Source organism: Parus major, chromosome 8, assembly GCF_001522545.3.
Source record: "Parus major isolate Abel chromosome 8, Parus_major1.1, whole genome shotgun sequence".
NCBI lineage: Eukaryota > Metazoa > Chordata > Aves > Passeriformes > Paridae > Parus > Parus major.
Window position 1 is genome coordinate 27,195,307 of NC_031777.1, and position 25,245 is coordinate 27,220,551.

At 45.3% G+C, this 25,245-nt stretch overlaps 1 protein-coding gene across 4 annotated transcripts; it reads right to left on the bottom strand.

Annotated features, from left to right (window-relative positions):
- Positions 1-866: 866 nt before the first annotated feature.
- On the bottom strand, positions 867-25,182 carry C8B (complement C8 beta chain). 4 transcript variants are annotated; one of them, XM_015636283.3, is made up of 12 exons: positions 19,432-25,182; positions 17,943-18,084; positions 16,759-16,900; positions 15,764-15,905; positions 13,604-13,736; positions 12,767-12,964; positions 11,158-11,398; positions 9,266-9,394; positions 8,330-8,493; positions 6,123-6,276; positions 4,499-4,567; positions 867-3,126 (listed from the first exon to the last, which is right to left on the bottom strand). In XM_015636283.3, the coding sequence occupies exons 1-12, from the start codon at positions 19,506-19,508 to the stop codon at positions 2,975-2,977; spliced, it is 1,743 nt and encodes a 580-aa protein (XP_015491769.1). In that variant the 5' UTR covers positions 19,509-25,182; the 3' UTR covers positions 867-2,974. The 4 variants fall into 4 exon arrangements, with proteins under 4 accessions (XP_015491769.1, XP_015491770.1, XP_015491768.1 ...); XM_015636284.3 differs by having other exon boundaries at positions 16,759-16,895; positions 19,432-19,519; XM_015636282.3 differs by lacking the exon at positions 19,432-25,182 and adding an exon at positions 18,193-19,397 and having other exon boundaries at positions 16,759-16,895.
- Positions 25,183-25,245: the final 63 nt, after the last annotated feature.

Sequence of the window (25,245 nt, forward strand, 5' to 3'; positions counted from 1 at the left end):
GTGGTGGTGCTGCCCAGTCATGACCACCACAGTGAGACCTGTGAAGCTGCACTACAAATCAGTAAAAATATTTGTTTATAATGGTAATCATTACTGTATTAAACTCTAGCTTTCTGATTTACAGAAATAGGAGGTATTAATACGGGATATAAAAGGAAGATGAATCTGCAGGCATGATTTCTGACCTGAAATCTGGCAGTTGTGTTGGGTTCTTCAGCCACCAGGTTAAAACCAGGAGTCTGAAATCTGGGGACTGCTAATACCTCTGCAAGGCCTTTCTGGGTTGCTTTCAACAAAACATCTCAGTGTGGGAGAGAACTGGGCAGGAACAACTACATCCATCTGGAAGTGGGGGAAACAGCAGCGTGATAAAATAATTTGGCAATACTGAGTTTGCAAGTCCTCAGCTGCAGCCTGGATAATGTTCCAGCCTCTAAAGCGTCTGTGTGACATGACACAACAGGGGGCACATGAATGAATCCAGGCTGGAAAGCAGTCCAGTTTCCCACTGCTGATGGAGATATAAGGGGTGGCAAGATTCCAGCTGGTTTGGGAAAGCTGGAAGAAGCAATTACAGCTCACCTGAAATACCCTTCTGGGAGTTCCCCAAGCGCGATACCCCAGCAGCAATGTCTTCAAGCAGGGAGGTGCAACAAAATACAGCCTCTCCATATTTATCCTCTTCTTTTCCTCAAGACAGCTTGTGAAAATACAACATGGGATGTAGGAGGTGAGTATGTTAGCCAGAGGGATGGGCCAGAGCAGCAGGAGCAGGGCTGAACACGTGCACAGCTGCCCGGAGCCCTCGCGCGTGGGTTATTAATCTGAACTTACACGGGGAGTGAGAGTTAGGAACACCAGTAAAAGATGGTACCAAAATTTAATGCCAACCAAAATGAAACAATAAAAGATTCAGCACAGTGTTTTTTATCACCCTCCAGGTTATAATAAATCATTAGTTAGGCGAATCAAAGCACAAAATCACAAGGACAAGGTAAAGTTATGTCCTTTATGGGAGGATTCTAAGCCTAAAGGCTGAATATTCAGCCACTGCTGAACTCATACTTCAGTCAGACTGTCCTGATGATCTTGATGACTGACAAATCTCTCCTCTCTTCCTCCAAAAATTAAAAACCCCAAATATACAAACTCAGGTGCTGTCACCACTTCAAAAAATCTGTGTTTTTCTGGTTTGGAAACAATGGTCCCAAGTCAGGTCACTACACTTGGCTGTCCTCGCTGCAGCAGTGGAGAGAGGCAATCCCTGCCGTGTATTTAACCAGCTTGATGATCAGGAAAGGTGGTTAAATTTACAAAAGCCACTTGACTCATCTGAGAAATGTCCTTAATCAGATGACACCGATGATTCTCAACAAGGGCAGGCAATGACACTGCAGTTTGTGTCCTCAGAGGTGAACCATGCTCAGGGTCCTCACCTCCACAGAGGTTTCTACAGAGCCCCTGCATAAAACCTGGAGGAATATCCCACGTCAAGCAAGCAGTGACCTCTTTGACCATGACCCAAAAAAGAATCTCTTGGCAAATTTCCATCACACAAAAGATATTGCAGCTACACAGTGGAAAAGGGAAATGTTTTGGGTTGGCAGCTAAATGATGAAGCCCATAATGAGCACAGAGCCCTCTTGTTTTACATATGCAATGTGCTCTGCCTTTCTTAAAGCTGTCACAGAAGCCCTGTCGATAAGTGTGGAGGCGGCATGAGGGCTACAACTAAATGCATGTTCCATTGTTCAGATGTCAGGGAGCCTGAGCTGCTCTCACAGGAATTACATTCAGACAACGTCAGTCTGAAAGGAAAGGAACGGGCGATACCAGCCCACCATCACCAGCTCTGCTAAAAAGCCCTCAGAAGAAGAGTTTGACCTTGTGGATGTTAGAAGACTCACAACACTCATGAGCAACTTTGCACTGGTGGAATTGCCTTTTGGACCAAAGCTATTGCTGGTTGTTTTGCAGCAGGTCCAACCAAATGTCTTGGCAAAAATCATTTACCACCACCAGAGCTGTAGGAGGAAAGTCCCTGGAAGGATCCAGGCTCATGAAATGTTGCACAGTGTTTTAAAGTCCCTCTGTTAGACCTGGACTGTGATGCACAGCTCCAGGGATGGTAATAACAGGCAAACCAGTTTGTCTTTTTTTACAGTGAACCCTCTCCAAGTCAGATGTCCCACCCTGCATGGACCCAGCAGCAGCAGCTGGAACACTGGATTTCATGGGATCAGACTTTTTAACCAGAGCTTGTCTGGGGCAAATGCAGCTGCTCAGGGCAGATCTCAGGGGATGTGCAGACAGCTTTTTCAAAAGGTTCCATTTGTCCCAGAGAAGCTGTGGCTGCCCCATCCCTGGCAGTGTCCAAGGCCAGGTTGGACAGGGCTGGGAGCAGCCTGGGATAGTGGAAGGAGTCCCTGCCCATGGCAGGGGTGGGAACAATACAATAAATTGGGAAAGCAGGGTAGTGAGGCACAGTGGCTCTAAATGTCACGTTAGATACTGTGGTGCTCATTGAGATTTAGGCTTTAATGTGCTGGATTTTGCTCCACATGACACAGCTGCCTTCACAGAAGCTGTGCATCAGTGCACATCCTGCTGCACGTAAGATCAAAGTGTCTCTTCTTATCTCAAAGGAACCTTCAGCAACAAGACAGTGTAATTTGAAATCATGCAGCTACCAAATACAGACAGAGATAAAGCTTGTCTCATTTAGCCCATTGCAATGAAGACAGGGAAAAGGCAAAATACTGAGGTTGGTAAGCACATTCAATCCCACTGGACAACTGAACACCCAAAGTTGTGGTTCCCAACACCCCCCAGCTCCCAGTGTCTTCTGAAATGTTCCTGATTTGGAGGAGACCCATGGGCAGAGCGAGGCCAGCTCAGAAAGCAGTGAGGTGATGTCCTCCCAAGCAGTCTGCCAAGTGCCCATCTGCTCTGTGTGAGCTCCTGCTGGTTCCTTCTAGCAAGGAACTGCCTCAGAGTCTGGCCCTGAGCACGAGGAGCCGCCGTTCTGTGGGGCAGGGTTGTTGCACTGTCGCCTTCTTGTCCTCTGACCTCCTGAACACGGGGACCAGCTGGCCCAGCACCCCCAGCTTCCATTAACAGCAGCATCTGGAAAAGAAACAACCACAAAGCTGGAAAGGACAGTCAGAAACAAGCAGCTCTTTCCATGGAAGAGCTGTCAGCTCCCATGAATTGTATTTGAATATGAACAGCCCTGCTAACGCTGTCCCCATCACTAACAATATACTGGAGTTGTTAGCAGTGAGGGGTTGTTTCAGAGATGTTAATTCTCTGTTCAGCATTTCTGGTGTTTGTTCAAACTACACTTCAGGAAGACATGAAAGGGGGGGAAAAAGCAATTAGCTTTATCTTTGCTTGAAGGATGTTTCTCTCTTTGTCCAAGTTCAGGCCTAGATATGAAACAGACCAACTAAACTTGTCTTGGCCATATTTCGAGGTGGTAGGGGCAGTGTTAGCACTTCAGTGAACAACAGCTTGACTATTCAGCTTTCCCTCCATTGCTTTTCCTATTACACTGATTCTTCTGGACCCTGAGCATGTGAGTGACATAAATTCAAAATCCTGAGAATCACGGAGGCAACACATAAAAGGAGGAAATGGGAGTGAGAAATGAAGTTACAGTGTTGACAAATGGATGGATGTGAGCTTTGAGAGGGTTGGATGTGACCATGAGTGTGAAAAACAGACTGAAGTAAGGTGTCAGTGACTCCACCATTCAAGGCTCCATGGACTGCCTTAGAAATACCCAAAAGCTGACCCCCTGTTCAGTGAAATCTTGGCTTAAAGTGCATTTCAGCCTGGCTCAGTTCAGACACAGCCATGCAGAATGAATACTGGGTAAGGCTGTAAACAAAGCCAGTGATAAATGCAGTGCATCAAATTGTGGGTTGGTGCCAGAGCTCTGGGTGCCTGGGATCTGGTAGTATTTAGCATCTAAATTAATGAGCTGGAAGAAGTAAACAAAATGATTAAATTCACAGATGATCCTAAACTAGAAGGAGTTAAAAACATCAGTCAGGAGACAGCAGAGACATAAAGTTGACCAAGAAGCGTCAATAAATGTTTTGAAGCAACATAATAAGATTTTAAGATTAGAATGCACGGTAGCATATCTGGGGGGGAACAGTTTGCAACATGCTGGCTTTATCAAAGGGAAAAACTTAGGAAACAGAGCTGTTTCCTAAGGAGGAGACCTGAGGCTTTCCAGGGATTGTGAACTAGGCAGGAATTCCTATTTGGATACAATTGCAGGGCATGTACACGCAAAAATAAACCCACCTCCTCAAGAGGGCACAGAAATTCAGACAAGGGACAGGGAAAACACATCTGTCCCCTTTGCAGGGGCCCAGCTGGGTGCATTGAGCTGGGCAGCCTGGGGACAGCCAGGGCTGGCATCACTCCCCATCCCTGGACACTCCTAACACCGCTGGGATTGTCCCTGGGAGCTGGGGACTCTCACCTTTCCTCCTGCTGATCTCACAGGCGGTGCCGCTGTAGCCGAGGGGACACAGGCACTCACACTCTGCTCCTGAAAGCAAGCACAGGGGGTGGGAATTACAGTCCTGGAGCCACACTGCCCAGCAGGCATCCACTTCTCTCCAGCACTTCATCTCCTGGGAGGAAGGGACAGTGGGTGAAATGGCATCGCTTTTCTCCAGTGCTGAAGGGATCAGTACCAATGAAGAGGGGAGCTGGGACTGTCCTGCACTCCCTCTCACCTCTCCAGACATTTGTTCCTGCCCTGCAGCTCCACCTCAGACCCACTGGTGCAATTCCACAAGCCAGGAGACCACAGACTCCTCCTGCTCTTCTCCAAAAGAGATCACAGAATCCTTCATGGTTTGGGCTGGGAGGGATCCTAAAGCTCATCTCATCCCTGCCATGGCCAGGGACACCTTCCACTTTCCCAGACTGCTCCAAACCCTGTCCATCCTGGCCTTGGACACTTCCAGGGATCCTGGGGCAGCCACAGCTTCTCTGGGCACCCTGTGCCAGGGTCCCATCCCCCTCACAGCCAGGAATTCCTTCCCAGCATCTCATCTGTCCCTCCCCAGCAGCTCCATGTCCTTTCAGTATTTGGGGTTTCACACCTGGGCACAGCACTGTAGGTGGGGTCTCTGGAGAGTGCTCTTGGTAAAGCTGATAAAGAACAAACTGCAGCATCAAGAAAGAGCAATCAGGACAGGAATATCCCAACTAGGTTTTGTGGCTGAGGAAAAGCCCAGTATCCCTGCTCTGGCAACCCAGGGATGTGCATCCCGTGTCAGGAACCTGCAGAAGAGTTCCCATTTAAGAAAATACATGGCCATTTAAAACTTTTGCTGAGAAGATCCTAAATAAAATACTAACCTGGACTCAGCTCCTGTAAAGTTATTTAAACAAAGGTCACCATAAGACAAATGCCTGAATTGCTACAATCAGCTGGCTGGTACCTGAAGTGATCGTTTCTGCATTAGATACAATTTGATGATAACAATTCTCATCAGGACTTCTGCAGATGCAGATTGGAATTAGGCACTTGACAAAATGGTCCCTTTGTTAGAAGCTCTCATCACATCATATATCTCTTGTTTAGGCAGAGCGGTTTTCATTTAATTTGATTATTTTTCCCCTTCATTTTTTAAATCACAGCCTGCTTACAGAGGAGGACAGCTTCTATCAGAAACAGGGGGAGGTGGTGGTGATCGCTGTGCTTGGCACTTATATGGTGCTTTTCATCTTCAAAACCCTTTTACAAACACTAATTAATGCTGAGACAGTAGTCACTTCTCCAGGAGGATGGAAGCAATCTTAAAAGCAAAAGAAGGAGACTTAAAGATGTTAAGGATTATGTTTTTTTATAAATGAATAACTGAGAAGTAACAAATTCTCCTGTGAAACTGATACAGACAGTGGTCACTCCCATGACAAAGACACATCCCTTGACTTTACTCTTTACTTACCAGGACTCTCCAAACAGAGCAACTTTAAAAACACAAAGTAACTCCCTGATAAAGAAATGTCAGGAAAAACTGAAGAGCAGCTTGTTTGCCATGTGCTCCCCAGGAATTCCCAGCTAATTTCAGAGCAGAGGAGCCCTGTACCTGTCAGGAAGGGGATGCCATTCCCATGGCACGGAGCACAGCGACAGGAACTGCTCTCCAGCTGGAACTCCTCCAGAGCCCGGCGCAGATTCTCCTTTATTCTGCTGGAATCAGCCAAGTCAGAGGGAGCCACCAGCTCATACAGTGGCTCTGCCTAAAGGGAGGGGAGAAACTCCATCAATTCCTGAGCTCAGAATGCCGTGAACATCGCAAGGCTGGGCGGTGGCACAGCTGGAGGGGAAATGGAGGCGGTGTGGAAATCTCCAGCTTTCCCCTTGCTATTGGCTAAAACCTTATGAACAGCAAGGCCACGATGTCAGGAACGCTCCCAGGGATGCTCCCCTTGGCTTCCCACACCAGAGCAGTTGGAAATGTGTAACAAAATGCAGCAGCCACTTTGCTGGATAAGAAACAGTCTAAGTTGCACAGGAGTTTCATTAAATCCTTTCTCATCCATTTTTATGGTACAGATGTTTACAGATCAGATTTGCTCAAACTTACATTTTCTGAGTGATCTCTTACTCCGATTTTAAAAATTTCCCCTAAAAACCATCCACAAAAATCTCCTCCTACAGCTCCCCAGCACAGCCAGAGGCACCAGAGGCATCAGCACTTCCACCTTCACCACTCCTGCATTTCAGGGCTGGTTTTTATCCTTATGGAACCCAGGCAAGGGTTTCATTGCTTTCCAGAAAGGAGAGGATTTGATCTCCATCTGCAGATGGGGTCAGGGAGAGAGGACAAGGGACCAAGGAGACCTGGGCTCACTCATTTATTTTCTCCTGAGAACAAGGGGAAAGTGTGGTGTTAACAGTGCCATCACCCACTCCTGCCAGGGGGATGATAGTTCCATGTGCCACCAGAGCATCCATCCCCAGTTCCCATCCTCACTGCAGAGATGCTGCTGTGCAGGCCACGCACAGGAAACACAAAAAAATCACCCTCCTGCCATCACAGGCTCAAACTACAAGAATTAAAGAATGTTCCAATAAAAAAAAAAAAAGTTCCTCATTTCCTGCTGCTGTACATCCACTCTTCATCAATTATCTGTGATCCATACTTTGCTTTTTGAATTCAGATCATACAAATGAGGAAATACACTAAGAGTGACCTGCCAAGTCCCTCCAGCAGATGATTTATGAACTGATTTGCTTTAGTTTTCCCTAACTAAGCATTCTTGGGCTGACATTTAGTCACACTCCGCTGGTACTTTTGATCTTCAAGCCCCACAGGGATATTGGTATGGAAATGAAGATACCAAATCCAAATTACATCCGCCTGAGGTTTTTCACTGGGCAGTCTGGTCAGTGATGCCAGGCAAGACAAAGAACACCTCAATTCCTCATGGGAGGTTTTTCTGTGTGTGGGATTTGGTGCTGAGGGCTGCATTTCTCTTGTCTCCTGCCCTGAGACCTCCCAGTGCATTTCTGGAAGGTCAATCCACAGCACACCAGGGGCTGTAGCAAGTGCCAGATGGGCACTGGCTGTGTTTCCAAATTACTGATTTTTGCTTGCTTCACACCTTTTTAAAATTCACCTTTTTCTCGAGAAACAACCCCCTTGTAGAAATGTAAAGATTTTTGCCAAAAATTAAATTCTACAATGAAAAACAACTATAAATCAACTTCTACCTCTACCAGTCCAAACTCCTATTTAACAGGATATTCTCTTGCACCTTGGTAGTGTTCACTCATTTTGACATTAAAGATGATGAGGCAGAATTGCTACACACTTCTGCTTGCTTTTTTGCATTTCTAAAACTCTCCAGGATCAAAAATCCTTGACTCTTCAAAGCCTAGCTCCTGTTTTTGAGGTTCAACTAAGCTGCACAAACACCCAGGCATGCACAATGAACCACCTGACCTGCTGAACCAGAAAGAATGGTCACTGGTGCTCACAGAAGTTGATAAACATCAAGGAAAATAGAAATCCTTATAAAATACATGCTGCCAGATACAATTTTTGGCAAGAAATTACATCTGCACATCCAAGTTAAAGGGTTAAAGCTGTTTACTTTATGTATTTGCAGCCACAGTCCCTTTAAAGAACTGCACCTTTGCATTTCTGAATATTCACTTAGAGAAGCTACGCTGCACTCTAAGCTCTGTTATTCCTGTTTTGTTTTTTTCTCCCTAAATCCTGTTTACTTAAACACAGAGCTCTCCAAGGTGTTCAGCTGGGGCTGGAGGAAGTGGAGGGTGCAGTACCTTCAGCTTTATGATCTCAGGGTTGTACTGCACAGCATCTCCCCACTGCTGCATGAGCTGGGCCGTGGGCAGGTCCCTGTGGGCCAGCGCCGTGATGTCTTCACTCGCTCCACCGCGGACCAGCGCCACGAAATCCTCCACAAACTGTTTCCTGGCAGTGCTGTCTGCAAAAATGCACTCAGGGAAGTGCCCAGCTCTGCCCAGGTTGTGTCTCTGTGGGCTGCAGTTACCAGCTAACAGCAAAATCGCTCCCACACACCCATCCCACCCAGAGGGCAAAGGAAAAAGGCCACAAGTGCTGCTCACCTGGTTCCCTGCAAAGTGTGTCCTGTGTCCCTCCTGCTCCCTTGCAGGAATTCCCCAGCCTTTCTCCTGCAGGAATTCCCCAGCCTTTCCCCTGCACCCCTCCCCTAAATTCCTTCCCCATGGTTTTAAGCTCACAGCCCCATGGTTTTAATTCCTTCCCCATGGTTTTAGGCTCACAGGTCCTTCCCCAGCCCGATGCTCCTCACCACCAGGAATGTTCCCTGTTCTCCTCCATGTATTTCCAGGTGCACACCCCCAGCTCCCCACATCCCCAGGGGCTGCCACAGCACCATCACCTCCCTGCTTTCCCCATCAGGATGCAGAACGAGGAGTGCTGGGTTGCCCTGCTGAGAGGTGGGGGTTGATGTTTAACACAGGCCAGGTGGGTAGTGGGTGATCTGTCCCTGCTTCTCCTCGGGTTGCTGAGCAGATATTTACTCTCTACACAGAAAATCTTGGAAAAACCCTGAGCTCTGAGACATTTCCCCCTCTGTTAAACCTGGCTGGGGTTAGCCAGCAGACTCAAAAGTGGCTGTGAGGGAGTGGGGAAATATTTCAGGCAGGCAAGATCACAAAACCTTCCTTTCACTATGAGAAAGAAATTAAATGGCACAAGTATTGCATGCTTACCTCCAATCTCTTTCAAAAGGGCTTTACAGCCAGCTGAATCTACTCCAAGTCCCACAGAGATTTTACGAAGATCCACAGCAATGTTAAAGCCCTTCTGTGCACATTTCTGGACATCACTCAGAGAATAACCTTAAATACACAAAAAACTGTAAGGATTTAATACAACTGTTTCATGTTCTATGTCCACATACACAGAAAATGAGAGTTGATGAGTATTTTTTGCTTTAGGAAAAGAGAAAAAAAAAGATATGCTGAAGAAGATTATTTCTTGGGGTTTTTTTGATACTTAACAGAACTGTATGAAATGAAATGAAATCTCTATGCTTTACAGAACGCTCTGAAGCAAAGTGGAAATGCAAGGTAAAAGCTGGAAGAGGAGGATTTTAGTCACCCACCCAGCTGTACTGGGTTAAGCACAGCTGCAGTGGGTTGGAAAACAGTGCATGTCCAACCACAGACTACCCATCACCTCTTCCCATGCCCAGGATTCAGGTTTTTTAAGAGGAATAGATGGAATAGCTTTTCCTCTTTTCGCCAGCTCACATCTCCAATTCTCTGCTGCCAGAAGAGTCCTAAGTGCTTCATGGAAATGTAGACTGGATATCAGGAAACATTTCTTCACCAAAAGGGTTTTCAAGCCCTGGAAGAAGTTTCCCAGGGCAAGGGTGGAGTCAGCAACCCCAGAGGGATTCACAGGACATGTGGATGTGGCACGAAGGGATATGGTTTAGTGGTGGCCTTGGCAGTGCTGGGTTAACACTCAGAATCCATGATCTTAGAGAGCTTTTCCAGCCTAAAGGATTCCATGATTCTAAGACTGGATTCTGTGTGAGAGCAGAGCAAGAACCAACCATGTCACACAGTGTGTGATACCAGGTCTGCAAAAGAAAATTTCAGCTCCAGCACAGACAGTACAAAGATAATGAGGGATTTGAAGGGAAAAACCTGAATTCTCAGACTGGACCTACAAAACCCTGATGAGAATTTAAAGCCCAGTTCAGCACTTGTGTGAAAATGTTGTTTTTGCTGCAGGATCCTGATCTGGGACAGCAGACACTGTGCTTTTTGATGCAAACAATAATACTTTAAACAATTGTGGCTTGTGATGGGCCCACAGCAACAGCTGAGAAATTGGGAAACTCTGTTAGAATTTGAATACCTGAAATGTGAATCTAAATTCTGTCCCTCTCTCTGTTTCAGGGTAAGGAACATCCCACACAGCAGAAGAACAAACATACAGAGTACTGCACAAAGCAGAGCCCAGTAAATGCCTCTGCAAACAGCAGAGGCAGTTCCTCGCTCCCCTGCCAATGAATAAATAATTGAGAGTGCAGCTATTGATTAATGTCACACTGCTCGCTCTGTCCTACACAACAATCATCATTTCTCACAACAAAGGGAGCCAGAGCCAAAGAGCAGGAGCAATGTCAGGCACAAGAGTCACCCAGTAAATTATTTACTGTTTCCTACATGCTGGAAAAGCTCTCCAGGCTAAAGGTGTTTCAAAACTGCCATTTGAAAGGCAGTGGAAAAAGGACTTGGATGAAGGTTTTCAAAGCTAACAGAAGTGTTAAGATCCACGATTCTAATTCATCTCAACATCTTGTCAGCCTCTAAAACATGTTGTCTAAAATACTTGCCACAGGGCCTTTCTTTGTGAACTAAATCCAGCCCATGATGCTGAGCATGCTTTGAAAACCTCTTCATTCACTGCCAACGAGCACCTCTACTCCCACATTTCCTGCTGGATTTCCTTGAGATGCTGTTGACTCCTTCTCCCATCATCTCCCTCTCCTGATCTCAGACCTGAGTCATCCCTGTGTGCCTGCACAGAGCTTTTCCCACCCAAAATCTGGCCCCAAAGCTCCTTCCCAACCACCAGCTGCACGTACCCGCCCTGCGGAGCTCGTCGCTGTTCATGACCAAAGTGTATTCATAGATGCCTCCAACAGTGGCCTCCTTGATGAAGTGTGTCCCAAAATCCCTGTAGAGCTCCCGGAATTCCCCGTAGCTGTATTCCGTGGGGAGCTGCCGGAGCCGCTGCAGGAACTCGTGATGCAGCATCAGGGCTCGGGGCTTCAGCTTGTAAACACCAACAGCCAGCTCAGAACGGGCGTGGATGAACTTGCTGGACTGCAGGAAAGGCAGGAGCATCATCAGGAGAAGCCAGGAGGAGTGAGGGATGTCACTCTCATGACAGTGTGAATTCCATGTTTGCAGTTGAGCAATCAGCGCTGCTCGGGGTTTATTGACTGCAGTTTCCAGCTGGAAATCCTGTAACTGGAAATCTCCTAACTAACTTTTGCAAAAGTAAAACTTTTAGTAGTCAATGCTCCTGAGACTCAGGCTATGACTGGGACACAGGAAAAGGCAGGGTCCAGGTTCTGGTGTGGCACATCCAGAATGCAAGGACACCTCAGCATCCTGCAGGACCTAATAAACCTGATAATCAATAACCTAAGCATCCTTCACCCCTAATAAAACTTCATCTCTCACAAGCTCTCTCCTGAAAAGTTCTGACATCTGAAATTATGATTTTTATGGGAAATGGTCATTCACTGGCTGAGCCAGATTCATATTTGTATTTCACAGAATATGCCCTTATCAAAACTGAAAGAAGTAAACACAAACACTCCCTCTCTCACACACACACATATTTATATGTCTCTGTGTAGGTATGTAAACATGGATCATTTTTTTTCTCTCCCCTTTCTGGCATAGAAGTCTGGAACAGAAAATCTATTCCATTATGTTCATAGGATTCAGTGTTCAGTTGTCTGGGCCAGCAGGACAAGCACATCAGGGAGGGATCAGCACAGAATGCTGCAGCTTAAATAATAAAATCAGGACTTAAATATTTGGTTTCTTTATGGATTTCTGTCCAAATGCTTCTCATCAACCTCTGATCTTGTTGTGAGAAATTCTGCTTTGCAGGAAGCAAATGCAGGGAGTACTTTGCCATTCCTGAGTACACTTTATACTGAAAGGAGTCACAGATTGGTGATACTATTACACCACTGATATGAGCTACCTTTGTTTATGGCAATAACAGATGAAAAAAAAGAAAAGAAATGATGGCAGTCGTAGGAGCTATAGATTCAAGCTGAAGAGGCTTCTTGGTTTCAATTTTTCACTACAAACATTCAAAGGTGGATGCCCAGCAGGGCAGTGGACAGACCACACCGAGAATCAGAGAATATCCACAGCTGGAAGGCACCCACAAGGATCACTGAGTCCTCTCAACAACTTGTGGCTGATTTCAAAGGTCAAGCAGCCCAGATCCTGGCTGAGAGCTGAATGGAAAAGCTCCTGGATGCTGCAAGCACAAAGGAAGGCATTGTGGGGGTAGTCAAGACTTGGACAAATGGCAGAATCCAGGTGAGGGAAGGATTTGATTTATCCCAGTCCTGGCTGCTGACCTGAGGAGGAGCCTCAAACCAACACACACCCACACACTTACAGGGAACACATTAGCAGGGAATTAAGTGGAGCAATGCTTACACTTGAAGAAAATCTTTTCATCCTCTGCATGAACTTCTTGAACCTCATGTCATTTGAATTGTAACCAAGTTCAAACACTTTTGGTATTTTTATACCGATGCTGAAGCTTGACTGTGAAGCTTTTGCCTTCAGGACACTGCTTTCATAATTTGAGTAGGAGTCATATTCAGTCATTGTAAATTCATATTTGCCTTTGGTCTAAACAGAAAGGAAAAACAACATGTCTCATTTCCTGCACAGTGATTGTACACCTGAAGCGTGGGGAAGGAATGCAGACACAAATATACTTGTGAATTAATGCTTGCACTTTGAAGATGAAAAGCCTTGTATAATTGCAAAGCACTATTATTATTAACACAGGTTCTTCAAGAATACTTGATTTACAGCAGCAGGAAAGCTCCTATCTCCTCCATCCTGCAAGGTCCTCAGGCTTTCACTTAATATGTCAATCTTATGCAATGAAGGTAAAATCTTAAACACAGGCATCAATTAAAGTACAAATTCTAAAAGGAAAAGGTTTCCTTGTGGGCAGCACTCAAAAACATCATGTCATCAGAAGCACTGAGGTCAAATACATAATATTTGAAACACAGTTTTGATGGATGACAGGAGCAAGTTCTCACACAAAGCATGTGGTGTGTTCAACACCGTGGAGTGCATGGGCCATGAGGATGTTCTAGAACAGGATAAAAATCAGCCTGATCTTATTGGGTGTCAAGATTTCTGTGTTTTTTGGTTTGTTTTTTTTTACAAAATGATCCAGCAATGCAGCTTTGGGCACTAAATCCACTGGAATGTGTGTGTATAAGTCTATTTGCAGGCACATCTGGCACGTACCTCTGGTGTGTAGCTTTCTATGTTGTACGGCTTCCTGAACCTCGTGTCCCTGATGTAATGGGGAGAACATCCCCCAGCGTAGTACCTGTGATCCAGGACCAGCCCTTCCAAGCTGTTTGTGAAGATATTCAACCTGGAGGTGAAGCAGAACACCAATATTTCATGGTACCATCAATTTGGAGCTAAACACTAAATCCCTTGGCTTAGAAAGGTAAAATGTTGTTTTATTTGGTCACAGGTTCTTTGCTTCACACTTCTTTAATTTGAAACCCCAAAAGAAAGCTTGGGATCCTTCACTGTCCAACCAACCCAGGTGCTGCAGAAGAACCTGACTAAGGAGAAAGCAAAAGACAGAGCTGGATTTTGATACTTTTGATGAATATAAATGGCAATTTTCATCCCCCAGCTGTGAATGACACCACTGTTACTCCACCAGCACCGGCAGCTTTGTGGCCTTTTAGTGGAACTCTCCAGGAAAAGCAGAACAAACTGGATCAGCTAAACCCCCACCCCATCAGGCTGCTCACCCTGAGCATCCCAAAATATCCACAGCATCCATCAGGATCTTCAAAGACAGGTTTGCCAGCCCATGGCATCAATCCAGACTGATTTTTAACTCACACTTCTTCATTCCGGTTTGTCAGCCAAAATCTTTGCCAGGTCGGTCAAGGGCCAACCAGAGGTCAGTAGATAACAGTAAAAATTGTTGGGGAACAAGAAAAGAGGTACTCAAGCAATAGCTCAGATAATCCTTGAGACCACAGGGAGTTTTCCTTTGATTTCAGTGGATGATGGACAGAAACCTTAACCTTCCTGCTCTAAGGAAGGATGTAGCAGTTTGTGGAGATGAGGAGATTAAACCCCATCACTTGCTTTGCCCATTGCTGCTGGTGGGATGAAACTCCATCAAAAAACCTCCACAAAAAAGCTCTCAGTGCTCCAGGACTCTGTTGGATCTGCCCCTCCTGATTTAGGGGAGAGAGGCTTGCATGATAATGACTCTGAAGCTGTAAAAAAATTAACTCTAATTTTAGAACAATCTGGAAAAAAAAGGGAAGTCCACTAAAAGCAAATTACTGAGCAATTGTAGCTTCAAAGAGATGAGAAGCATGTTCCCATAATTGTCCAACATTATTTTTAATTTTGATTAAACTCCAAAGTACAAAGCATTAGCGATGACATGTGCAGCAGCCATATCTCCAGAGAATAATGAGAAAATTATATTTTTCCTTGCAATATGATTTCCCTTTTTCTTTTTTTAATGTAAAAAGCAATTTTTTCCCTGCAGAATTAGAAAAAAACCAAAAACCCCTCTTTTCACACAGTCTGATCTTACAGAAAGTTGTCACAATCTTAGCCTGCAAAAGCTGAATCCATTCAGACTTAGATTTTAATCCCCACAGAGCTGCTAATATGCAGGTTTACCCTACCCCACTCACACAAAGCACAAAAATTCCACCACCTCTCAATGTCATGGAAGAAATCAAAGGAATTTGAACACCGTTCTCCCTCCCCACCAAAACAATGCAGGTTGTAAGGATACAAACCCAAGGAATCATGGAATGATTGGGTTAGGAGGGACCTTTAAAGGTCATTTAATCCCACTCACTGTCATGGGCGGGGACACCTCCCACTGTCCCAGGTTGTTCCAAAACCCATCCAACCTGGCCTGGGACACTTCCAGGGGTGGGGCAGCCACAGCTTCTCTGGGCATCCTGAGCCAGGCCCTCACCAGCCTGAATTTATTCCCAATACCCCATTTAACCCTGTCCTCTGGCAATGGGAACATTCCCCCTTGTCCTGTCACTCCAGGCCCTTGTAAATCATCTCTCTCCTTCTTTCTCATTGACTCCTGCAGGTACTGCAAGGCTGCAATCAGATCACCCCCAGAGCCTCCTCTTCTCCAGGCTGAACAATCCCAATTCTCTCAGCCTTTCCCCACAGCAGAGCTGCTCCATCCCCCTGAGCAATTTGTGACCCTCCTCTGGTCTTGCTCCAACAGGTCAATGTCCCCCAGGTTTTGGATCAGGTTCCTGGATCCCAGCTCACTCCTGGATCCAGCAGCTGCTCCAGCTTTCCTCTGTCCAGTGTTTGTCTGGAGTCACACCAGATCATCCTCAGCCTTAAATAAAGAGCATCTCACCAAAGTCACAGACTTACCCTTTTGCCAGATTCTCGATTCCCCAGTACTCTTCCATCTTCTGGTCACATTTCCTGAACACTTTTTTGCAGTTTTTCTCATCTGACTGGTCCCCACAGTCGTCATCTCCATTGCAGAGCAGCCTCCGTGCAATGCATCTCCCTAGGATGGAAGGGGAAAGTCACTCATCAAACAATCTGTGATCACGCTCCCTGACATGGAAAAGCAAAATAGAAAATTCCTGGAATGAATGGTTCAAATCTAGCTGGAAAAAAAAAATTCTTCTCTATCTGCATGGATCCCCAAAGTCCATCTGCTCAGTTTCACTCAAAAGTGTCATAATCTTAAAATTCCTTGCTCATCTTAGGAATAATTAATTAAATATTTATTTAAAATAAATTTTATTTTATTGTTTATTATTTAAAATAATATTTAAAAATAAATATTTAAATTATTAATTTAAATAATTAATTTAAATTATTAAAAGTATAAAAAAGTACCGACTGTTTTTGGTAATTTTTTTTCATTTTCATGAACATGCCCTTTCAGCAGGCCTTGTAAATGGTATTATTTTTTTTTCTCTCTTCCCATGTCCACAATTATTGAGTGTTTTCACCAAAACACTGAAGGATGGAAAGCAGAGTTTCTTCCTTTGCCCCATCTCAGGTGCTGAGCTCCTGTTGCTGTCACTTGTGCCACAGATTTTGCTGCTATAACCAGGTTGTAATTTCCTATTTGGAGATTCTAAAGATGGCTAATGGACTCACTCCAAGTCACTGACACAAACACAAGCATGGACAGAGCCAGGTGAATTCCTGGCATCCCTCTGACCCAGCAAACTCCTGTAGAAGCAGAAATTCAGCACAGTGGCAACAGAAGTGACACCTGATTAATCTGAGCAGTGCCCAAAGCTTACCTGTAACTGCACACACAAACCCATCACAGCGAGCTCTGCTCCTGCAAGGGCTGGTCATGATGTGACACCTGATTAATCTGAGCAGTGCCCAAAGCTTACCTGTAACTGCACACACAAACCCATCACAGCGAGCTCTGCTCCTGCAAGGGCTGCTCGTGACGCACTCCTCAGCTTCTCTGTCCCAGTACTCACAGGCATCTCCACTGAACTGCGAGGGCTGCTCCAGGCGGGCAAATCTGTACTGTGATGAAAGAAAAAACACTGACTCAAGTGCACTGAGATGGTGAATTTTACGCTTCTCTGGTTGGAAAACAAACTTTGTGTCGCCGAGATCTGATCTAAGCACACTCTGTCATATTAAAGGAGAAAAGTGTCAGCACAGAAGTGTGATGCTGGTAATTTGCCTCGTTTCAAAGGTTTCTGATCTGCGACAGTTTTAATTTTACTGAGGAAGGGTTGAGGATTGGGAGGCATGAAGGAAAGTTTGCTTTTCTTAGTTTGTTCAAATGAGCCTGACAGTGCAGGGTGGGACTTTCCAAGAGTAAGGAAGGATTCAGTTCCATTTCCTCTCTTTCAATTAGTGCTGGTACTGACATCCCTTGTTATTTTCTGTCAGTGTATTTACTTGCCCCTCTGTACCATTAGGGACTTTTTCCGCCCACAACACTGCTGTGAAGCAGTCAATTACTCCATCCAATATGTCAGCCCTCCTTTTTTCCCCAGCTTCTGAGATTAACTCTTTGATAAGAAGTTTCACTCTCCCCCCAACTCCCAGCACTGGTTATTTCTGCTTAAGCCTGGGAACAGCTTCTCCAACTTGTTAGCAGAGGTCTCTCTGGCAACAGGGATTTCGCTCTTCATGCTGTTGGGATCATTACTTTCATTTGATGGGGTTTCTCGGGTGGAAAATGCTGGCTAGCAGACAAGAAAAAGCATCTTAATCCTCAGAGGCACCGAGTGTCTCCAGGTCCCACAGGGCACCATTAGTGGGGAAGGTGCCTCACACTGATGCTGGTAGGACAGGACTGTGTTGCAAAGTCCCTGCAAAGCCTGGCCTTAGACCTTCTCAGGACAGCGAGGCACCCTGGAAAGCACTGGAATTACTGGGGGTGGTGAGCTGAAGAGCTAAAAGCCACCTGAAAGCAAAGCCCACAGTCTCACCTGTACAGGGCTTCCCTTGGCAGCCCCCCGTGGTTTGCCCAACCCCAGAGACAAAGAGGACAAGGCTCGAAGGAGCTCCCAGCTCCAGGTTTCTCGCAGGTCCCCAGGCCACAGACACTCACCCTTTTCTTCTGGCAGGGGTCACACTTACTCCAGGAGGACCAGGAGGAGAGGACACAGTCGCGGGGCTGTGGTGGGACACTCGCGGAGCGGGCGCGCCTGTCCCTGACCTCGCTGTCACCGCGGCTCGGGGACTCCTGGCCACTGTGTCCAACAACACCAGAGTTTCAGGCTGTGACACCGAGCTGTGAGGACCTGGCACCTCAGCCCACACTTGTGTGAAACCACACACCAAGGAGAAATAACACTCACTTGTGTGCATCCTCTGGATTTCAGTCCTCATCCTGAGGGCACTGATTCCACTGGCACGGATTCTGCGTGAAATCTGATCCTCTCTGAAGTGCCACAACAGGAAACTAAACCCATGGCCACCCATCTGGGCTTCACCTCAAGCTGTGCAAGCAGTAAAACCTTCACCACCAGTTGCTGCCCTCGCTCCGTGGCTCCAAGGCCAGATACCTCCGTGACAAACATCAGCCCAAGAAAAGGCCTGGCATGCACCGAGCATTTCTGAAAACCAGGCTGAAGTGTCTCTCTTCGCCCAGCAGCCCAGTCTTCCCCAAACTGGCCAAAGCCAGATTCTCAGATTCTACTCTCAGTTCACGAGCCATTAACCCTTTAATCCCTTTCAACCCAGTAACAAACCTGAACCCCAAGTGTGAGCCTTTACTCTTCACCCCAGCCACTATCTCACTCCCCTCGTGACAGCTGTCTCCAAGGTTTCCACAATGCCACGGTTAAAATGCTGCCTCCTCTTTTGGTGGATGCAGGATTTCTGATTAAATCCTCGTCCCACACAAATGCTCCCTTGTTGTACCTCCTTCAAGTGGGGAGCTTTAGTAAAATGTTGACAGTTTCTTTTCATACCCAGTCTGACAAGGAAACTGCCACAGCGATGTTCCCAATTCTTCCACCCCGACAAGGAACAGCATCAGCCGAAGCTTTAAGTGTGATTTAGTGCCTGGCATGGGGTTCCCATTATAGCATATTAAAAATCAAACGGAATAAAGGAATTACAAAACCTCATCAGCTTGCTGAGGCATGAAATCAAAGCTCAAAGTTCAGAGAACAGTGCAAAAATATAGTTAGATTGGAGAGATTACAAGATGTAGTTCTCTGAAACAGCAAAATCTATTGCACCAGCCGAGAAAGGAACAGCTCTCAGCCACATTCTCACCATTTCTGCACTTGAAGGAAACAATCCCTGTGTGCCCAGCACTGTGTGGGGCAGCCAGCAGGGAAGGAGGCTGCATGTTCAAACAATTCCACGTTACAACACGAGTGTGGCGATTTGTCAGCTCCAATTTATCAGCAGGACTGCCCCTCCGAAGCGGGAACGCTGCCCTACGCCAACGACGTCCTTTGCCATTCGTTAGAGACACAGAAATCGCTCACGACACCGACTGCAGCCTGTGCAACACCAAAGCCTGTGCTGATCCTGATGGTTTCTCCTGCCATCCCCTGTATGTGGCTTCAGAAACTCGCACTCACCCAAAGCCATGAGCAGTCTGGGCACTGAGCACCGCACAGAGCAGCAGCAGCAGGTGGATGGGGCGCAGGGCGCTCATGGTGAGGCACCACCGGAGATCCCACACCGCCAACACCCCCACCCCGTCTGCCCCTGGGGGTTTGAACAAGATTCAAGCAAAAAAAAAAGAAACTGCTGAGCTGCTCTGCCACCCTGTAAACAGCAGATGACCCAGCACCTGGCAGGCTCACAAGGTAAACGCTGCAGTTGTTAGCACACGGCTTTCCCGAGGCGAGCAGGCAGGGAGCAAAGCTCTGCCTAGGAGCAATTTGCACTTTCATTTGTAATGCTCCTTTCAAGGGACGGGGAAAATGAATATTTCAACAAACGAAACATATTTGAGTCTTGGCAAGAAGGAAGTGATAAGTAAACTCAAGTCGGCTTTCTAGGAATAGAGTGCAGAATCATTTATTTATTGCTGCTTTTCATGTCTGTCTTCCAGAGGAAGGTCAGACACGAGGCAGAAGCACTTACTCTCATGCCTCAGGGAAAGCCTTGTCCCTGAGACTGCCCTTCCCTGGGTCATTCCACAGAGATTCTCTGCTCCAAATACCCAAGTCTTCAGCCCAGGAAAGCAGGACCTGTCAGGGTATCAAATGTAATGTCTCTGTGTTTTCCTGCTACTACACTGAGTCATTCTGTCTCCTAAATGGTCCTGACTGAGCTGAGAACTTACCGTGGGCTGCTGCCATCAGTTCAGTTGTGCAGATCAGACCAGACCTGGAAGAGTTTTTCTTTGGGTGCCTGTTGAGCCTTCACATCCTGCTGCTTCTCCCTCCAGGTACAGCTTTTTGATTCCTGAGACACAAGCGCCTTTCCCTTCATTTTCCTGTTAGTCTTAGCCTACAGCAAGCATCTTACAGAGAGCAAAGGTCTCTGAATCTGTGTTTCCCTGCACAAAATGAGGAGTATCACTGTTTTCCCACCCTTCCCCTTGCTGGACAATGCCTTTGAGAAGACAAGAGCCTGACTCTGTGCAACCCTGGCTTTTAGCAGCACAATCACCCTGGGACACACCTCTGAGAACTCTGGTGATACAAAGAACAAATGCATTTTAATTTGCTCATTATGGCAATGATGGGGCTATACATAAAATTGTTCATGTTCAATAATACCAAACAAACCCAACAACCTCAGTGCCATTACCTGGCCGAGTGCTACACCTTAAGGTGTCACAGTTACCTTCTAAATGACATTATTTTGCTTGTGGAGCCATGTCCCTGCAAAATAAGCAACTGGCTGAGACATCTTTCTATTTTGGCAGCCTGATGATAACAGTTTAACACAGAGAGGCACATTAGCCCAATCCTTGTAGGAATCTGCTCCAAATAAAAGATTGTATTTCAGGCAGCCCTTTTTTCACCCAGAGTTACTGAGCACAGTGATAAAGTTCCCTCTAGACGTGGAGGACAAACTGCTAGGGGAGATGATTCAGGCTGTGCAAAGCTTTCTGTTTGCCTTTTGTGCCCGATTTTTTTTCTTCCAAATGACTTTGCCCCAGCTTGAACCCAAGATGTGCCTGTGTGATACAGCTTGCTCAACCTCTGGCACGATTGATTCAGCTGTTAATCATTTGTCCATGACAAAAACAAAACGAAACAAAAATATCCCACAAAAAAAACCCCACTTACAGAAAGGCCTCTCCATCCACAGGACCTTTGCTGGCCAGGAAATAAAGCACACATCCAACATTTCAACAGCAGTAAAAGATAAACCAAGATTATAAACACAGAGCACCTTCTAGATAAAACCTCAAACCATGACAGTGATCCCAGCATGTGGAATTTCCAAGCTTCTCTCTGCTGCTTGTCTTTGTTTTGCTGCCTCTCACCAGGCACATCTCAGTGGTGAACATGCAGAAGGAGCAGGGAATTACCAGAAGTGAGGCTCCAACAGGAGCAGGGACCCAAGAGACAGCATTTCCTACAGCTCAACGCTCTTTTCAGAGAGAACTAAAAAGCACCATCAGGTTTTACACATAATTTACAACTTGATTTAATCAGAGGTAGGTCTAACACATGAAATTTATGACAGCAACCACAGGTCATTTTCTGCTTCCTTGGGTCCGTGGATCAGGGGGAATGCTGCCTTGTAACACAGCCTGTGTCCTCTTTTCCATTGCTGCTCCTTCTCCACTGCTGACTGTAGCAGCTGTGGCTTTCTGACGAGCTGAAGTCCCAAACCAACCCTCTAGGTTGCTGAATTAGGTTTCATCACACTTGAAAACCAAATGCCCACCATGAAAATGGAGCCTGCAAGTGCAACACATCCTTTGCAGAATTCATATCCCGAGTCTGTGAGCCTTTGCTCCCTGTAAATAAAACCTCTAGAGTTTCACCAAGCATGATGGGTCTTTAAATGGCAGTTTCATGTTAAAAGAAAAACTGAAACACATCAGAGCTGAAAGGCCTTCCCTGGGAAGGATCAGACTGGAGCCAGCAGCTCTTTACAGAACACCTTTCAAAAAGTTTATTTTTCTCCTCTGAGAAAAGTGTTTTATTTCCTATTTCAGAACTCAGAACGCATTTCCTTCAGAGGAAAAACTCATTCCAAGGTAAAAGGAAGCTTCCCACCAATTTTAATTGTGAAGAACATAAGGTGGCAAATACATGGTAAAATTTTCAACCAAAGGATACTTCTAGATTTTTACAGCAAACCCCACTGCATCACCATTTTTGTTACTGTTATATTCTGGTGTGAGCCTGGTCTCTGGAAGGCCCTTGACATTAAAAACTCACCTTGCTGAACTTGATTCTCCTCTTCTGGCTTTTCATCCACTAAAAATAATATCTCATGGTGACTGAGACCAAATCTTTCTACTCTGAGAGCTCTAAAGTCCCGTGAAGAGGCTGAGACAAACTAAGAAAACTCCTCCATGTCCAACCCTTTGTCTCAATCTCCTCTCCATCAGACCTCAAGACAACACAAACTTGTTTTCAAACTAGAAACAGCATATTTTAAAGGGAAAGAAAAAGATACTGATCATCTGTGAGTCAAATTAACAGTACAGAATTTACAGAAAATGTAACATCTCACAGCAATTTCTGCTCATTTCAAATCCAGCTCACTTCTGACACTGAGAGCTGTTCCTCTAATAACTGTTAGAGAAGACAAAGATGCCACAAAAGAGTTTTTGGGTTTTTTTTCATCTAGTACCTGGCAGTAATTCTTCCTAATCCTTTATTTTTCACAAATGTCTGAGGCTGAATGGGCAGAGATTGATGCCTGTTAACCTGATTTTCCTTTAATCTATTGTGATTTCCTTTCTTTCCTGGTGAGGAGTATTTATAGAAGTGGTGCTACGAGAGCCATGAAACAGGGTTGAAAAGCCAGCAAATAATATCAGATCTTAAAAGACCTTTTTTATAAAAAAAAAAAAAAAATCCCCATTCTGTTTCTAAAAGCCCCTTGAATGGGCAACATCTGTGGCTATTCTTCTCATTGAGATTTTTTCAGGTGCTGATAAAACATTTTAGGGTGATAGATGAGCCACAGGGCAAACACATCCATTGAGATAAGACTATTTAAAGCTCTAAAAACTAATAGCTGGAGAGCTGTTTCACTAATAGACCTGATATTTCCTGCCTCCAATAGGATAATTTCAGAAAGAGACAAGCCATGTTACAGGTACTCAGGAAATCCTATCAGGATATCTCCCCATATTCCTCACTGTCATCAGCTGAAATGTGTAATTCAGTTCCACCCCACTTTCAGACAGCAAGTAAAACCAGAAAAAACCACCAAACCCACACATTTATTCTTTCCCATGCCAGTCTTACCTAAATATTCTAATTACCTAAATAATTTAAAATTATTTATTAAAAATAGTGATTTTTAATGGGGCTGATCCTATAAAGCAAATCTGTGAAAAGACCAATTCATGGAAGACCTCAGCACAAGAGAGAAATACTCTTAAAAATCACAACTTTTGCAGCAGTAACATCAAACCAGAGGCAGGAGCAGGAGGCTGAGTCCCAGGATGGCACAAACAGGAGCAGAAGGAGAAGCCAGGAGCTGTGGCTCCACGTCCTGATGCTCAGATGGACTTTCACTGTGTCCCTTCATCACCGCGTGCATCCCACGTTGGCTCAGGGAGGGAATCGTGGAGAACAGATTCAAACCTCTGTGGAAAACTGCCAACAGATATCCCCTTTCATTTCTTTGACATGATATTCTTCTGACTGAGAACAGCATTTGCCAGGAAAGCAATAAATACGAACCTGACAGAACAGGAGTTCTTTAGAAAGCAAAGAAAGAAAAAAGGAAACAGCGCATGAAAGTGTATTTCACAACCTAAAAAACAGCCAGAAAGAGGTTACCTTCTCTGTTGCAGCAACTGTCACTGAGCAATGATTAAAGCACAGAAAACATTGCCTTTAATCCAACGTGAGGGAGTGAAAATTGCATATTCCCAGTCTGTACAAACAGTTGCTTTCCCAGAAGCCGTGGCATGGAAAGGAGAGACCTGTCAGTGTTCTCACTGCTGGAAAACCACGGGCTGATGCTGCAAACTGTTTGCTAATGAAATTCTCATTACTGCAGGAGATCATGGCCTTAATTAGCATTGGTTAAATTGGGACCATTTCTTGAAGTGGTCATGTCTGAGCTGGGCACTCCCATGTACAATTTACAGACTCTGAATTACGGCAGTATTAATGTGATACAGCACCTAAACACAGCACAGTGAGAATCAATTCTTATCCCTTCTGGACACACAGAACAGGTCCTTCCCTCCCTCCTTGAGATTCCTCTTCCTCACCATTGCCAGAACACACCTCAAACCTGCTCATTCTCCATTTTTAAATTGAGTTTACACAACAGCTGTACACCATGAGACATTTTTTCTTATTTTTCCACCAACTTGACAATGAGGGTACCAGAAGAGGAGCAACAAGACCAGATTTAGCCTTCATTGTAAAAATGCATTTCAGTTTAAATCCATGCCTAGCTGTGGTTCATTTAAGTTGGTGTTTTGTAGCTGGTTGAAGACCAGAGATCACATTCTTCCTTCCAAGGACACCTGGGTACAGTTACCTACACACAAATCAAAATGCCATTAACACTGGTGTGCTTTCACCACAGCAGAATAACCTTTATTCTCAGGTGGGATCCAGCTATTTCAACAATGTTCATTGACAAAGGCAAGGAATGCTTCACCATGACCTACTGGGCATGAGACATCAAGAAGTAGGAATACAATAAAATATATGTGCACACATCCACACCTCTCTCTCCCCCTGTACATAAAACATGTATTTCTTACACTTAAATTTTACTAATTTGCATTACTCTGTTGGCAGAGAATGGGAAAATTCCTTCTCAGCTGAGCTTTATTATCAGTTCTGTGCACATTACAGGAAATTTGGGGGGGGTTCTGCTTTCAAAACTGCCATGTTTAAATGCACATCTTTAATCTTTAATCAAATCCCACTTGAATGAAAAAAGTGAGCAAAATTAATTTCAGCTTCTCATGCCACAAAGATAAACCAGCTTTAGGAGCTTCACACAGCATGGGCTGTCCCAGGAATGTGGGATGATACAAATACCTCCTGGTTTGGGATGCTCATCCTAAAACACCCAAAAAGAGGCCAAAAAAGTGGAGGCAGCAATTAAAATCAGCAAGTTATGCATTTGCAAGATAAGCAACACTTAGTGTTAAAGATTAATTATTCCCCAAATTGAGGATTTTCTCCTTTCCCAGATATTTCCACTGTCAAAAAATAAAGGTCGTGCCAGACACCAACATTGCATTTTAAGTCTGGCAGAATTATCCCAGA

Bases quoted from the DNA above. Each gene is read 5' to 3' on its own strand.
- C8B (XM_015636282.3), bottom strand. From the start codon at position 18,316: ATGGGTGGCCATGGGTTTAGTTTCCTGTTGTGGCACTTCAGAGAGGAT. The intron at 18,085-18,192 runs GTGAGTGTTATT...TGTTGGACACAG, and splicing joins AATCCAGAGGATGCACACAA to TGGCCAGGAGTCCCCGAGCC. The intron at 9,395-11,157 runs GTACGTGCAGCT...TGTGTATTTAAG, and splicing joins CGACGAGCTCCGCAGGGCGG to GTTATTCTCTGAGTGATGTC.